Raw genomic sequence first — 17,354 nt, forward strand, 5'->3', positions numbered from 1 at the left:
TCATTTTCACAGTGTTTCTCTTCTTCCATAGCTGGAGTGCAATGACGTAGTGCTGTTCTGGAGGATCCAGAGGATGCTGCTTATCACAGCCAACACGCTCAGACAGCAGCTAACCAACACAGAGGGTAGGCTGGGACCGGGGTATAGGGCTGGAAATTGGGATTTCAGCCGTTACAAAATGTGGAAATCAAACTGGAAACCAGTGGAACAGACTTCCTGTGTTCGTCGTTGCAGAGATTGCCATGCCAGCATAGGCTTCATGGCTAGCTTGATTATCATGAGTTGGCTAACATTGGGCTAGGCAGAACTGGGTGGGGTCATCCAAGACTGAGCTACAATGAACTGGGGCTTAGCAGGGCAGAACCAACCGCCCATGGTCAATATTATTGTCATGTACGATCTCAGTCTGCCAACACACAAGCCCTCACTAGAGCATACAGGCAGGCAGCTGCATACCGGCCCCACCGGCCTGAAACTGAAGGCTTTATAACTCTGAACTGGTTCAAATGAGAGGGACGGTGAACAGTCCGTTGAGTCATAAGAGTTTGAGCGGAGAATGTCTGCCCTCAGTCTGACCCTGTCTGAGTGAGCTACAGTGTACTGGGGAGCTAGGTAGCAGACACAGAAGAATTATAGCCCATGTCCCAAATGGCACCCTATTCCCTACATAGTGCCCTACTTTTGACCTAGTGCACAGTTGTTTACCAGTGCCCATAGTGAATACGGTGCCATTTGGGATGCAGCTACTGCCATTAGCTGAGCTATATGCTGGAACCAGATGTGCTGTGAGCTAGGGCTGGGCGATATGGCCTAAAAGTCATGTCTAAAACTTTTATGGACTTCACAGTATATCACATTTAAAATTTTAAAAAATCTCGAAATACGTTGATTGTACAATTAAAGGTCAAATCCACTGCACTTCAAACAGACAGCAATAATCTATTGAATTCAGAGCTCGTGAAATTATACTTTAGGATAAATATACAGTGCATTCAGAAAGTATTCAGACCCCTTAACTCTTTCCACATTTTGTTAGGTTATAGCCTTATACTAAAATTGATTAAATTGTCCCCCCCCTCATCAATCTATACACAATACCCCATAATGACAAAGCAAAAACAGGTTTGTATTGTTTGGGCAAATGATTACAAATAAACTATCACATTTATGTAAGTATTCAGACCCTTTACTCAGTACTTTTTTGAGGCACCTTTGGCAGCGATTATGGTCTTGGGTTTGACGCTACAAGGTTTCCTCCAGACGTGGCGCTTGGCATTCAGGCCAAAGAGTTCAATCTTGGTTTCATCAGACCATATAATCTTGTTTCTCATGGTCTGAGAGTCCTTTAGGTGTCTTTTGGCCAACACCAAGTGGGAGTTGGCCTGACCATGATCCTTCTCCTCCGATTGCCCAGTTTGGCCAGGTGGCCAGCTCTAGGAAGAGTCTTGGTGGTTCCAAACGTCTTCCATTTAAGAATGATGGAGGCCACTGTGTTTTTGGGGACCTTGAATGCGGCAGAAATGTTTTGGTACCCTTCCTAATACATTTGTTTCCATCATCTGACAATTCCTCTCGACCTCATGGCTTGGTTTTTGCTCTTACATGCACTGTGGGACTTCATATAGACAGGTGCGTGCCTTTCCAAATCATGTCCAATCAATTGATTGTACCACAGGTGGACTCCAGTCAAGTTGTAGAAACATCTCAAGGATGATCAGTGGAAACCGGATGCACCTGAGCTCAATTTCGAGTCATAGCAAAGGGTCTGAAAACGTATGTAGATAATGTTTTTCTTTTTTATACATTTGCAAACATGTCTAAACCAGTTTTTGCCTTGTCATTCTGGTATATTGTGTGTAGATTGAGTCAAAGGGGGTCTGAATATTTTCTGTGTACTGTATGCTTTACCAACCATAAGACCCACTAATAATGTAATAATACAATGGCTTTCAAGTCTATGAAAATGCCCATTCTGGTACAGATTTAACCAGAACCATGCATAATACATTCACTAATAATGAATAACTTCTTGTTGCTAGTTAACACAGGTCTGAACAATCTCTCAAGCACAAGCCCACGTGCTATTGAGTAGCCAGCTAATCTTTTTCTATATTTGAAGTTAAGCCAACTTGAATCTATTTTTCTAGCTAACAAGGCAGAACAGTTGAATTGTTATGAACACACACTGTCCATCTCCGACTGTTTGAACAGCATGCTAGCCGGTCTACTTTTTCAGATGTTGAAATCAAGTGGCCTACCTTATTTCGCAGGATGTTAAATGACTTGCCAATTTCTGATATAATTGTTCTTTATGATTAGTCTGTTTTTATAAATGTGCAATAGACAGCTGGTGTAACAGTCTTAGGCTAAAATGCTGCTAGCGCTAAGTGATACCGCAATGCCCTGCGCGACAAACGGAGGCTTTTCCAGAATCAATGTTCATTGATACTCCCGTTTTTAGTAGTGTCTGGCTCAGCACGTAATTTGAGGAGTTGAGACATAAAATAGGTGTTGTTAGAAAGGTTAACGTCTCCTTTATTGCGGTAAAATAATGTCTCACTGTGTTTCAGCGTCCATATGATCTATTCTGTTGGACCAAACCGCAAATGCAAATAGCGAGTTGAAACCGCTTGTCGGAGAGTAAGTGATCTCTCATCTTTGTTGATGTGAGTGGCAGGGGTAGGGGTGTGTGTGTGTGTGTGTGAGAACAGAGAGGAAGAGGTGACGCGGGAGGTTTCACTCTGTCCAAAATAACCCCAGGGTGTTTGTATGGACTTATTCTGGACCTCAGCTTGTCGCTTGCCTTCCCGCCGTTGGAACGACGACTCCCATTGTTACGGCGGAGACATGAGCATCTCGTCATTACATAGATATCTGGTGTAAATGGGAAGGTGCACCCAGCGCAGACGGGAACGAAGGAGACGAGACCAAAAAGACAACATTGGAACAAGTGGACATCAACGCTCATAAAAACAATATATAGATTTGAAATAATCAAATTATTTTGATATATCACCCAGCGTTATTGTAAGCTCAACTGTCTTGTCCAAAGAGCACTTGCTCCATATTTCTAGGCATATATATATATATATATATATATATATATATATCCTCAAGTCGTCTGGCATGGACTCCACAAGGTGTCAAGCGTCCCACAGGGATGCTGGCTCATGTTGACTCCAAAGCTTCCCACAGTTGTCAAGTTGGCTCGATGTCATTTGGGTGGTGGATGATTCTTGATACACACGGGCAACTGTGTGAAAGTGTGAAAAATCCAGCAGCGTTGCCGTTCTTAACGCAAACCGGTGCTCCTGGCACCTACCGCCATACCCCGTTCAAAGGCACTTAAGTCTTTTTTTTGTTGTCTTGCCCATTCACCCTCTGAATGACACACACACACAATCCATCTCAATTGTATCAAGGCTTAAAAATCCTTATTTTAACCTGTCTCCTCCCCTTCATCTACACTGATTGAAGTGGATATAACAAGTGACATCAATAAGGGATCATAGCTTTCACCTCGATTCACCTGGTCAGTCTGTGTCATGGAGAGAGCAGGTGTTCTTAATGTTTTGTAGACTCTGTGTAGGTCTATGTTTGCTGTGTCTTTGATGTCTGACATTTTGTGGTGTGTGTGTGTTCACATATTCAGTGCGGCGCCTGGAGAAGAACGTGAAAGAGGTGCTGGAGGACTTTGGTGAGGACAACGAGAGGAAGGTTCACCTCATCACCGGACGCAGAGTACAGCTGGCAGAGGACCTCAGTGAGTCACCTCACACACACATATTACACACACACACACACACACCAGCTACACACAAACACACACACACACACACACCAGCTACATACACACACACACTTCGGTTTAACCAGAATGGTACAGTCACATTTGTGATCCCTCCTGTTTATGCCTTACTAACGAATAGATCACTTATATTATGGTACCTAGTGGAAGAACAAATATTGTTTTGAATATGATGGATTTGGCTGTGCGTTTCTCTTTCGCCGATTTGACGGCCGTGTGGTTTTGCAACGTACCAGACGCCACTAGATGGCAGTGGTGGTAAAGGCAAGGTGAAATCTTCTCATTCACCATATGTCAGCGCATTGGAAGAGCTTGACCATCCCCTGTATGTTACTGCTACGGATTGACCACTAACGGTGGGATGTCTGCTTCGTGGCACTGACGTCTTAGACAACGCTCTGACAACTGCGTAGCTTAATTTACTGTATACCCCCCCACCACACGCATGTGCATTCTGGACACACACATTTTTACATGACCTTACACTTTAGGAACTTAGCAAACACACACGCTCTCTATTTCAAGATACGTGAATGCGCGTATGGACACACACTCACACACATACTCTCTCGCTCTCTCTTTCATCTCTCCTTGGGACTTGAGACTTTAATTGCTGCTCTCGGGAGAGGAGGTGGTAAGCAAAAGAGCGGGAAAGAGAGTGTCTGGCAGCAGCATTTAGGTAACAGTGTGCTGCCCGCCGCCTGTCATGTCGACTAGCCCAGCCCTGCTCTCTGGTAAAAAGCTCTGCTGATTAAACGCAGCAATATGTGGAGCGGCCGAGTGGAGTGTCGACAAGCCCAGACTTGCTCTCACACACACGCACACACACACACTGATAACAGAGGAAGCAAAGTGACAGCGCCTGCCACTAAGTGCGTGTGCTTCTATAACTTTCAACATGGTCATAGTATCATTTTTCTATGGTAGTGCACTATATGACCCATCTGAATATGCAGTACCAGTCAAAAGTTTGGACACGCCTACTCATTCAAGGGTTTTTCTTTATTTTTACTATTTTCTACATTGTAGAATAACTTTATTTTATTTATATATATATATTTATTTTTATTTTTTAAATTTTATTTGAGGTTCTTCAAAGTAGCCACCGTTTGCCTTGATGACAGCTTTGCACACTCTTGGCGTTCTCTCAACCAGCTTCAAGAAGAATGCTTTTCCAACAGTCTTGTAGGAGTTCCCACGGATGCTGAGCACTCCTTCACTCTGCAGTCCAACTCATCCCAAACCATATCAATTGGGTTGAGGTCGGGGGATTGTGGAGGCCAGGTCATCTGATACAGCACTCATCACTCTCCTTCTTGGTCAAATAGCCCTTACATAGCCTGGAGGTGTGTTTTGGGTCATTGTCCTGTTGAAAAATAAATGATAGTCCCACTAAGTTCAAACCAGATGGATGGTGTATCGCTGCAGATTCTGGTTAATTAACCAGTTAACCTGTTAATTGAAATGCATTCCAGGTGACTTGAAGCTGGTTGAGACCATGCCAAGAATGTGCAACGCTATCAAGGCAAAGGGTGGCTACTTTGTAAAATCTCAAATATAAAATATATTTAGATTTGTTTAACACTTTTATTTGGTTCCTACATGATTCCATATGTTTCATAGTTTTGATGTCTACACTTATTTTACAATGTAGAAAATAGTAAAGAAATTCAGAAAATCCCTTGAATGAGTAGGTTGTCCACATTTTTGACAAATACTGAGTACATACAGTGCCTTTGGAAAGTATTCAGACCCCTAGACTTTTTCACATTTTGTTACGTTATACAGCTTTATTCTAAAATTGATTTTAAAAAATATATATATATATATCACCAATCTACACGCAATACCCCATAATGACAAAGCAAAAACAAGTTTTTAGAAATTTTAGATCATTACAAAAAAAAAATGAAATCACATTTACATAACTATTCAGACCCTTTCCTCAGAACTTTGTTGAAGCACCTTTTGGAAGCGATTACAGCCTCGAGTCTTCTTGGGTATGATGCTACAAGCTTGGAACACTTGTATTTGGGGAGTTTCTCCCATTGTTCTCTGCAGATCCTCTCAAGCTCTGTCAGGTTGGATGGGGAGCATTGCTGCACTGCAATTTTCAGGTCTCCAGAGATGTTCGATCGGTTTGGGCAACTCAAGGACATTGAGGCTTGTCCGGAAGCCACTCCTGCGTTGTCTTGGCTGTGTGTTTAGGGTCGTTGTCCTGTTGGAAGGTGAACCTTCGCTCCAGTCTGAGGTCCTGAGCACTCTGGAGCAGCTTTTCATCAACGATTCTCTGTACTTTGCTTCGTTCTTCTTTCCCTCGATCCTGACTAGTCTCTCAGTCCCTGCCACTGAAAAACATCACCACAGTGTGATGCTGCCACCACCATGCTTCACCGTAGGGATGGTGCCAGGTTTCCTACTGATGTGACTCTTGGCATTCAGGCTAAAGAGTTCAATCTTGGTTTCATCAGACCAGAGAATCTTGTTTCTCATGTTCTAGGAGTCCTTAGGTGCCTTTTGGCAAACTCCAAGCAGGCTGTCATGTGCATTTTATCAAGGAGTGGCTTCCGTCTGGCCACTCTACCGTAAAGGCCTGATTTGGTGGAGTGCTGCAGAGTGTTGTCATTCTGGAAGGTTCTCCCATCTCCACATAGGAACTCTGGTGCTCTGTAAGAGTGACCATCGAGTTCTTGGTCACCTCCCAGACCAAGGGCCTTCTCTCCCGATTGCTCAGTTTTGCCGGGCGGCCATCTCTAGGAAGAGTCTTGGTGGTTCCAAACTTCTTCCATTTAAGAATGATGGAGGCCACTGTGTTTTTGGGGAACTTCAATGCTGCAGACATTTTTTGGTGCCCTTCCCCAGTTCGGTGCCTTGACACAATCCTGTCTCGAAGCTCTACGGACAATTCCTTTGGCCTCATGGCTTGATTTTTTTGCCCTGACATGTACTTTCAACTGTGGGACCTTATATAGACAGGTGTGTGCCTTTCCAAATGATGTCCAATCAATTTAATTTACTACAGGTGGACTCCAATCAAGTTGTAGAAACATCTCAAGGATGCTCAACGGAAACAAAAGGCACCTGAGCTCAATTTTGAGTCTCAAATCAAAGGGTCTGAATACTTATGTAAATAAGGTATTTCAGTTTTTTATTACTTAATTGTTTGAAACCTGAAAATTTTACTTCATTTTATGAGTTAAGTCTTACATTGTTTCAAAGTAGCCTAGGCAACCCTGATTGGCAATATGGTGCCATTTGGGATGCAGACCTAGGAGTGAAAGGGAAAAGATAAAAGGTTGCGGCGTGTGTGAATTAAAAAACACCTCCTTGGGTGGGTGTGTGCGCGTTGGTGTGTGATATAGCTTAGCTCTCCATTTTGTATCTGTTTATGATTACATACATATTCAGAGGTGTGTTTCGTGGTCAACACAATTACCTGTCTGTTAGCACCGTATGTGTTTTCTGTGCGTATTCACATGTACTTCTGTCTCGACTCGTGGTCAATACGATACCTACCCTTGAGGAGCAGGCATAGTCACAGTCGTGTGTCTCTTTCCGGTATGCCAGTGGGACTGCAATGAGTCACTAGGCCTTGTTCCTGTCTGTTTGTGCCTGCTACCGTGGTAACGGGAGACCCTGGGAGAGAATTCATATGCTGTTGGCCGTGACACACACACACACACGCGCTCTGACCCCCCCCAGGAACTGACCGTTAGTCATACAGAGGACTATACCAATAAAGACAAGTCCAGGCCTGTTGACAGAGTGTGTGTTGGGGTTGTTGCTAACTTGTATTAAAGTGTGTGGGTGTTTACAGTAGCCTATGTGTGTGTGTGTGTGTGTGTGTGTGTGTATGTGTGTGTGTTTGGATCGTTGCTAACTGGCTCCGTGTTGGTAATTCTTTGTTGGTAGGCAGAGAGAGCGTCCCATAATAACAGGCTATTGTGCAGTGACAGACTGAGGCGTCCACACTACAGTAGCCTGCTTATTTAGTGAAGCCCTGCTAAGTGCATTAGTGGAGCAGCATGAGAGAGGCGTGCTGCCAGCCTGCCAATGCCTTGTCCTCTCTGTTTCCAACACATACGTATGCTCACACATACACACACCATTTACCATGACACACACATACACACACAGTTGAAAAAATGAGGGCACACACACAAACACACGCGCTAGCCTATTGTTAGTTCTTCCTCAGTTTAGTTTGTTAAAGGTGTGTGCATTTGACGGCGCTTTCCACTTGCAGCTATGATATGGTTGTTGCTGTGTCTGGCTCCTATCTGTGTTTGCCGGCTAGACTGGCATTCAGGTGTTGCCTTGAACACACATACACGCCTCTCTGTCGACTGTTTGACCCTTCTTCAACGCACACACACAACACACTCTCACAAACACACCGTGTTTCACCGATAGCCCTGTGGCTGTTAAATCGTTGTCGCCACTACAAAATGTTTTTTATTTTATTTTTTTATAAATATTTCTGCTTTTTAAAGGGATATCTAGTTGCAAACTAGCATTAACACAATAACTGGAAGTCTATGTGAACAACTAGAACGCTAGCTGTTTCCATAGAGTTCCTTTCATTGTCCATAGCTAGCAATAGCTCATGAAACTGCCTTCAACTCCCTTCAAACTGCATAAAAAGACATTCAAATGGTATCTGGTAATTCATTTGACTGTTAAAAAAATAAATAATGAATCCCGCACTATCCCTTTAAGATCAGTGACAAGTTATACAAAGTATAAGTCAGCAGAAGTGACCACAACCCCCCACCCACCCACTACGTTTGCCACTGCTGCTGAAAACAATCTTTGGGGAAGCACTGACACATGTACACTCTCTCTCTGACACCCTCACTCGGACGCACGTGCGCACACACACACACACACACACACACACACACACACACACACATCAGTTGTTAGGTTGAGTTTAAAAGGGGCTGCCTTCACTTCCTCCTATGGGGGTCATGTTCTCTCACCAAACCACCAGAAGGGAAACAGAGGAATAGAATAAGCGAGAAGACGCTCCTCTCTTCGTCCCCTGCTTCTCTCACAGAGTAGTTCCTAGATCTACGTAGGGAATAGGCTGCCATTTGGGATGCAGACGTCCGACTCCTTCCCAGAGTGTTTGAGGAGGGAGGGTGGTGGGGCTGGGAACACAATGGTCACACACCATGTTGGCGGAGACGGAAGGGAGGTTACCTGCAAGCCAGACAACCCGCAGAGAGTATCCCTGCCTGGGCTTGTCCTCCTCCGACGTCCTCTTGTCACTCGGAGGAACCGAGGAGGAGTGACGCTTCAGAAGTCGAGACTGATTTTCAGAGTACTTTCACTTTATTAAAAGCTGTGCAGGAGGAGGATAGGGGTTCTGAAGGGATGTAAGATACACTATCAAGCGAGTATCGACCACACTACCCGTTGAGCCATGGTGCTCCTGAACTCAAACGTTCATTGGAACTTTCCCGACGCTTCTGCGCTCCAACCTTACGTTTCTTTTTTTTTTTAAGACCCGAGCTACGTTAGGTCAAATGGGTTCAATCCATTCATGTAAGGTTGTCAGTCTAGATGTAGTACGAGTTGAGGATCGTGCTGGTTAGCCGTCTGACAGTGCGGAGTTGGTTGTCTGTCTGTAATGTAGACCTAGATGTGTGCCAGAGGGGGCTGTGTCCCAACTGGCACTCTATTTCCTGTGGGCCCTGGTCAAAAGTAGTGCACCATATAGGGAATCGGGTGCCGTTTGGGACGTTGCCCTGGAGGTCTCCGAAGGGCAGTGGAGCCCATCACTCTAAATGACCAGATAGACTCTACTGGGCTCTGAGATAGGGCTCAGCGCACAGGCACAAGACTAAGTGCCGAAGTCCAACTTGGAAGTTTGGAGTTCTCTATAAAGTTAGGCTAATTTTTTTTGCCATTTCTCCCCTCAATTAGGCTTGGGCGGTATACTGTGTCTACTGGGGTATTTTCAAATGGCGACGGTATGATTTTTCAATACCTTTTTTAAAAACGTATATATATTTTGAGGCACCCTAAAGCATATTTTTTATTTAAGTAGGCAAGTCAGTTAAGAACAAATACTTATTTACCATGACGGCCAAACCCGGACGACACTGAGCCAAATTATGCGCAGCCCATTGGGAATCCCACTCACGGCAGGTTGCAATGCAGCCTGGATTCGAACCAGGGTGTCTGTAGTGACGCCTCTAGCACTGAGATGCAGTGCCTTAGACCGCTGCGCCACTCGGGAGCCCTATCTGAGATGTGCCAAATAAATTATCACCAGCTCAGGGCTCCAGCTATTCAGTTGGCTCGCTAACTTGCTAGCTTAGTGGCTAGATTGCAAGATCAAGTTTCTTGGTTACAGCTTCTTAAAAATGTGTATTATGATTTATTTATTTTTACATTTGGAAAGAAATGGCGCCGCTTGTGTGCACTGCCGGTAATACCGTATACCGCGGTATGGTACAGGAACGGTATGAAGGTGTGAACATCTGGATACCACTCTACCCTCCATCTAGTTCCAAACTACAGGCCAGCGAAGCCAAATGCAGGCCCCGGGCAAAATGAATTTGAGGCTCTCGATCATCCAACAGTCACCTGAGGGTCGTCTTTAACCACGTATGATATAACGAGATCCAATACATTTTTCCTGGTAAATAGAATATATCAAGCTAATGTATTTAATGGTGATATTAGACATGATACAAGTGGCCGTCTTGTGATGTTTGGCTGAACTCCGACATGGGCCTCTCCTCTCGCACACCTGTGTGCTGTCTGGCCCCTCCCCCTGCAAGACTCGACAGGAGGAGATCCCACCAGTTTAGCTGTGTGTGTGTGAGAGAAACTGAACACGGTGTTGTTACACACTCGTCATCTGAAGGCTGGAGAGGATGTCCCCTCATAAAGATATTAGGCCAGGCCAGGGGTCATCTAATGGAGGGCAGGGAAACTTTATTTCAATGCTCTTGCTCAAAGCGACCTGAGCCTCACCTGGCAGCATGCTTTGAGGGGGTGGGGGGGATCACACTTCTCTTAACAAAGGCAGAAATGTGCTCCCTGGGGCAGTCTGGTGTTAAGAGCGATTTGCCCCTACTCGCAGCAGACAGGTAGAGCCCAGTGCCACTCAGGTTTCACACGGGGGGAGGTGTGTGTGTAGGAGGCGGATCGTAGGAGTACTAACAGTGGTGCAGGGTGTGTGGAGGTGAAGCGACGTGTGTGTGTCTGTATATGTACGGGGGGGTGGCGTGCGTTTGTGTGGGTGAGGGGGAGAGAAGAGGAGCGCACCACAGGCCAGAGCAGCTGCATGGCAGGATGCCTCCTCTTCTTCTCTCTCCCTGGAAAGGAGCCCAGTGCTAATATGGAACTGCAGGCCCGTCAGGAGACGACTGACTGGATGTGGGCTGCTGCCTTAATTCCAGTAATACACAACTCAATTACAACAACCCAAGAATACACACTCTCCCTCTGTCTACGTGCCTCTTTTAACCCTTGCTCTGTTTTCCATCTCTTTTTTTTCCCCCTTCTCGCTATCTCTTTCCCTCTTCCCCATCTCTCTCTCTCGCCTTTATCGTTTTTGCCTTGTGACAGACTGACACCCCTTTGACTCCTCATGATGGGAGAACATGTGCTGTGTGAACGCCGCCCGCTCTGGTCTCCCTCCTCTCTGAAAGCATAAGCCTTTGCTTTTCAGATGCCATGAAGTTGTGGCCCTGAAAGGGAAGTTGCGGGTGTTTATGCAGCTTGTCACATTGATGGAGAGCACGTGTCTCACAGCACACAGGCAGGCGGAGTGCTCCTGTACACAGACACATGCCAGCGTGCGTGCACACACACACACCACACACACACACACACACCATACGCACTTCTCTTCACCTTCACCCCGTTGTCTTTTCTAGCTCTCCCCGCGAGCTTAGTACTGGTATTGTGTGTGTGTGTACAATAGCACTCTAGGTTGTCTGGACCTGCTCCGTGGAATGCCCTCACACACTCCTCCATCTCACATCTTCTCCCTCTATCCCTTTTATCTCTCTCCCCCTCCCTTCCCTCCTCTCCTTTGAGCTGCTCTTCCTCTGGAGTGATTAGCGAGGCTCAGTGAGAAGTGCTCCTCTGTTTCCTCCTGCGGTAGTGGAAGACCTATAGGAGTATTAGGTGTGTGTGTGTGCGCGCAAGGTTTTACTGTGTTTGCTCTGGGCGGCAGGTCACAGCAGAAATGCCCTGCCCCTGCCCCCCGCACTCGCGCACACACACACACACACACACACACACTATCTGTTTGCTCTCTCCTCTTAGAGGAAGCCTAAGCATCTGCCGTAGGACAAGATGGCACTTGTCTGTTGCGTGTGTATGGAGCGACGTAGCATGTCCATGAGTTTTATGTACTGTTGCCTGTACTGGGGTTCTGGATTCCTGAGGAGCAACATTTCATCACACTGTTGCGTATTACATGGGAGGATGCTTGGGGCTATACGTTTGATTTGGAGCTCTTTTTGCCAATCCACAGTCCCTCAGCCGTTTTACCAGAACAAGTGGCGGGATGACCACTGTCTTATTTTTCAGATCTTGAATTGTCCCTTTAATCACTCAGGGGCCATTTGATGCTGCTCTTGCTCTCTCAAGGGCCCCGTTGCGTTTGAATGCGTTGGCAAATGAATTGGCTGCCCCTTTAGGTTAAGCTTTTACTCTCCTCTAGATCTGTACATCAATTTGGTGGTTTAAAAAAAGCATTTTGTCGGCTTTCCCCTCATGTCTTCACATAGACAAATAGATGGTGAAAGAAATGCTTTTATCATAAATGGACGTTAGAGGCTGTATTTTCAAAGCTGAGTATTTTTTTTATTTTTTCCTGAGTGTATATCCTCTGACTGTGCCCCAAATGGGAAGGCCTATGGGCCCTGGTCGAAGGTAGTGCACTACATAGGGAATAGGGTGCCGTCTGGGATTCAGACTCTGGCATTAATTGTAGTGCTAGTTTAGAAGTTTTCTCGTAAAGAGGAAACATCAAAGATTGACTCTGGGCCAACTTGTCCATTTTCTCCGGGGCTGGGAGTAGACAAACACTACATTTAGAGTTGTCATAACGCCGCTTTAAAACATACTGCTCTGTCTTTCCTTTCATCTGCAGCCAGCTCTCTTCCTGTCTTAGCTCTCTCACACACACCAAACTCCCGACCATGGATGGGCTCTTGCACGCACACGGCACGCACAAGCTCACACGCAACGCATGTGTACACATATTTTTTTTTACATAGAAGGAACAGGGAGCATGTCTGATGTTAAAAGCACATGTGGGTCTGCCCCCCATCCCCTCCTCTCTGACAGAGGACTGTTTATACCCCTCCCTGACAGCCAGTGGAGGAAACAACTTCCGTCTTCCCAACAGCTGGATCAGAGGCCCTCCCTACACCCGGCCAGCCAGCCGCTCCCAGTCCCACTCACGACCTCCTAACCTCCTCCCTCATCCCTCTCTCCTTTTCCTCCCCCTGTCCCCTCCTTCCTCGCTGAGACTGGGAGCCAGGGCGGGCTGTCCACGCTCCCTCCGACACGTCCCTGGTGTTTTGGTGACCCCGCGCCCTTACCCCATCCCCCTATTCCCCTGCATCTGTTTCACAGGCCCCGCAGCAGCAGTCCCCGGGTGGTTGTAAATCTCTCCTTGCTCTGCCTGAGTGTGGAGGATAAAGGGGCAGGGGACATTTTTGGAGACTGTCCACCCTGTCAGAGACTCAGCCAGAAAGAGACTGGGTAGGATGTTGGACCTGCCTTTCCCAGGCCTTGTCTCAATACTCATCTACCCTCCTCTCCTTGCCTCCTCCAAGACTACTAAAAGCAACAAATGAAAGCACTAATGTGTGTGAAAGAAGTACAAGGCAATGGAAGCTGTTTCAGGCCGTTGGGGGACATGTTTACGCAACCTGTCACCTATCGGTGATCATCAAGAAAAGGTTACAAGGAATGGAAGCCTCTGAGGAGTGTAGAGACACATCCCTGGTGCTCCTGACAGTGATCGGTGGGAAAAGCGGAAGTGGAGGAAGTCGTGATGTGGGACAGATGAGCGCCCAGTGAGGATTCCGACCGTCTCTTTCCCTCCCAGCAGGGCCCCAAGGGCCCCATTCCTGCAGATCCTCCTGTCACTCAAGACACAGTCTGTCTCCCAAATTTCCTATGTAGTGCACCACTTTTGACCATGGCCCCATACACCTCCGGTCAAAAGTTGTGCTCTATATGGAGAATTAGAATGCCATTTGGGACGCATTGTCTGACAGCACCGTTACTGTTCACACACTTAGGCCCCTGTTAGCTGTCCACGGCTCAAATAAGAGGATGCGGTAATAGGAAAACCACACACTTCCTCCCTCGCATGGTAAAAATAGAGCAGTCTGTTTTAAGTCTTCTCTTTTTTTAAAGTTTTTTTGAACAGATGAAATGGGGGATTTTCTCAATGTCTTCCCTGCACATGGGCTACCAGGGGTTAGATTTGGATTAAGTTTACTGCTGAATGCTTTAAATTGCCAAGTCTTCTCGTTTTTGTGTATTAGATATTTTATCAGACTTCTTCCCGTCGCCCACTGACAATAGCTAGATTTCCATCCTATTGGCGACAGATTTTCAATACGAATTCTAAAATCTGCATCAAAAAATATGCCTGTTTTCCCGCCAGAGATGTTCCCATCAAACGGGCTTTTTGCACATCAAAGGCTTTGCGTAATGACATAGTGCACATAAAAACCACTTTTGCCATTTAAATGTATCACATAAAAAATACAGGTGAAATTTCCAGACGTATTTTCAACTCACACAAACTGTTGCTTTATATGGACAATGTGCCCATTTTGGTCTTGGTACATGTGCTTTAGCCAACAGCTCGCAGATACGGTGCAGTTAGGCTAGCCAACATGATGAGATTATTATGGGTTAGCAAGGTTTTTTTTGTTTTTGTCAAATGGCAGCCAAGCATTGCACATCATGTCACCAGAATAAGACCCTCAATGTTTATTGGAAAGGAGCTTCAAGCTCATCACCATGTCTTCTGTAGCCTAATAAATTGCAAGCTTTCCCGAGTCGTAGTGGAAGTTCCAAGATCACTTCGAATTTATGGTTTCCTCCGCCATTTCTTGCTTAATTCATTTTACAAACAAAAAGATCCCACCATGCTTGAAGGAACAAACTGTCTGTCGACTTTTATGAATACTTCCTGTTTCCATCAGGCCGGTTCTGACCCCCCCCACGCGTCAGGTAATTCCTCTGCGTGAAATGGTTGGATGATATCCTGGTTATAGATAAAATAAACTTGATGTACGTTTTCAGAGATGTTGTTTTGATTGTGCTTGCAATGACACATTTCACTCTTGCGGTGGCATTAAGGAATTCAATGTTTGTTTGCAGTTCCTGCTGTACCTACGTGTCACTGGGACAGGTGTGTGCTCTCAGGACCAGCTGGAAAGCCATATTTAGCGGAGGGAGTTGGAGTGGTGTGTGTGTGTGTGTTCTGATGGGTGTCGTCGGCCGTCTCTGTGGTTCGTTTGGGATCAGCGCTGTTCCTTCATGGTACTTACCTTCGCGGGACTGACTGACATGAGTCGGATCTCCCAGATTCGTCTGCGTGTGATAGAAGTCGTGGAGACGGAGAGACGGATGGAGGGGGGCTCTTTCCAAGGTGTCGACCCTGATTATGGATGTGCTGTGTGCCACAGTCAGACTATGCCTTGGTATTGAACACATTACAGTTGATTCTGTTCATTGTGTCTGTCTGCCTGCTTATGTGCGCGTTCACACACGCCCGGGCGCTCGGCGGCGGGCAGTCCACACCTGTGGCTCTGAGGGATTATGGCAGTGATTTAACATAAACACTCTGTCACCCCAAGATTATCAGGCCGACATTACCCACTAAGATTGATTGTCCAGGCTACTTAGCTGCAGTACAGACCATCTGAGTGCAAAAGGTTGGCTTTAGAAGCCTGGGAACTCTGGCTCTCTGTGATTTTACCATGATTTACAACCCCCCCCAAAACAACTCACAAATTACATAGATATTTTCTGAATTTCCAGCTTGAGTGTCTTGCACAATTTTTACAGTATAAAAGACTTGTCATTACTCTGCGCTGGTATGTGAAATACAGTCTCAATCGTGTCCAGGTAAAGTAAGATCAGTGATGTTATGATTTTGTTGGAAGAATTAAGAAATATGGATTCCTTTTTGTATGGATTCCTTTTTTTTCAAAACCCTCTCAAATTCATCGTCCTCTGTGTTTGATCACACTGCTGTTTTCCAACATTAAACCTGTTGAATCCAGTAGTGTGCCGCGAGCTAAGATAAATCCACTTAGGAAATGAAATCTCCAGATTTTGGTCGTTAACCAATTTTACAATCCCCTGCATGCACAAAGTTGTTGACATCTCGCCCTTTTATAAAAGCTGTGTCGATGTCTGTCAATAAAACTGTACAAGAAACTACACAGCACGTCTTCACCTGGCGTTGGTTTTCCCCGCTCTGCTACTTTGTTTAGTCTGGCCCCTCTGGTGACCCCGGGTTGAACCTGTTCAGGCTCCGGGCTCGACTCCTTGGTTCTGCTCTCCTCAAGCATCTGGTTCCTAGATGAGCCCTCCAGAGCCAGCCCTGATTCATGGCTTTGCCACTGACGGGGCGCGTTTTGCCGACGACATTCCGCTTTCTGCGTCCGCCTCCTGCAGCCCTTACGTTTTTATAGCGTGTTACAATACAGATTTAGAGACGAGTCAAGTGACATGGCGACGGCCCACTCTTCTGCTTGTTGCATTAAGAGATCGGCTTTCAGTCAGGACAGGATCGCGCATGCAGACGTTCAAAGAGTCGGATCACCCCCCCCCTCCCTCCCGACTGTAACCTTGCTTGTGACAAGAGAAGTTAACTCATTTCATTTTTTTGAATGATGACAGTTTGGGACGGGAGCCTCCTGACCAGGCAGTGAACTCTGTCCTGTCTTGAGTTGGCTGATTGCTGGACTGGAGCACCATGCAAAAACAACAGGGGCTGGTCTTGGCACCGAACGTTACCCACAGAAAGCCTTGCGTTGACACTTTCTCTATAATACAGTCTCCCTTCTCTAACGTCTGCCTTTCTCCTTTCACGTCAAACTCTAGAGAGGGGCATCCCCCATATTAAAGAGATTACGGTCTCTCTTCTCTCCATCTGTATGGAGCAGTTGTTCAGCCCGGACCACACTGTTTCACAGTCTAATTACAGGTCAATTAAAGGATTTTCCCTCAGTCCCTTCTCCTGCTCCGGCCACCGAAGGCTTACAGCCTTTACAGCTCAGCAGAGTGGGAGTGAAAGAGAGATAATTTCATGTGGAGATCAGCCGAGAGAGGGACCTGAAAGAGGGGATTGGGAAAGGCCCGGAGTCCCCCCCCCTCAGCCAGCCACCTGAAAAGGGGCCTCTGGGATAGAGGCCAAAGGATTATTGGAATATTCATGACGAGATAAAGGGGAGGGCGGCTGAATAGCAGTGTCTCGGGGCTCATCTCTTAGGTAAACATGCGCCTATATAGATTTTTTTATTTTTTATTCATC

General features: G+C 46.1%; 1 protein-coding gene across 8 annotated transcripts in view; it reads left to right on the top strand.

Moving 5' to 3' along the window:
- The window catches only part of opa1 (OPA1 mitochondrial dynamin like GTPase), a 61,719-nt gene that overhangs the window by 37,086 nt on the left and 7,279 nt on the right, over nt 1–17,354 (top strand). For all 8 annotated transcript variants that reach the window (XM_029632008.2, XM_029632010.2, XM_029632013.2 and 5 more), the window contains 2 exons: nt 32–125; nt 3,653–3,763. In XM_029632008.2, coding sequence (XP_029487868.1) covers nt 32–125; nt 3,653–3,763 — 205 coding nt within the window. The remainder of the gene's footprint in view (nt 1–31; nt 126–3,652; nt 3,764–17,354) is intronic.

This window comes from Oncorhynchus nerka, linkage group LG24, assembly GCF_034236695.1.
Source record: "Oncorhynchus nerka isolate Pitt River linkage group LG24, Oner_Uvic_2.0, whole genome shotgun sequence".
NCBI lineage: Eukaryota > Metazoa > Chordata > Actinopteri > Salmoniformes > Salmonidae > Oncorhynchus > Oncorhynchus nerka.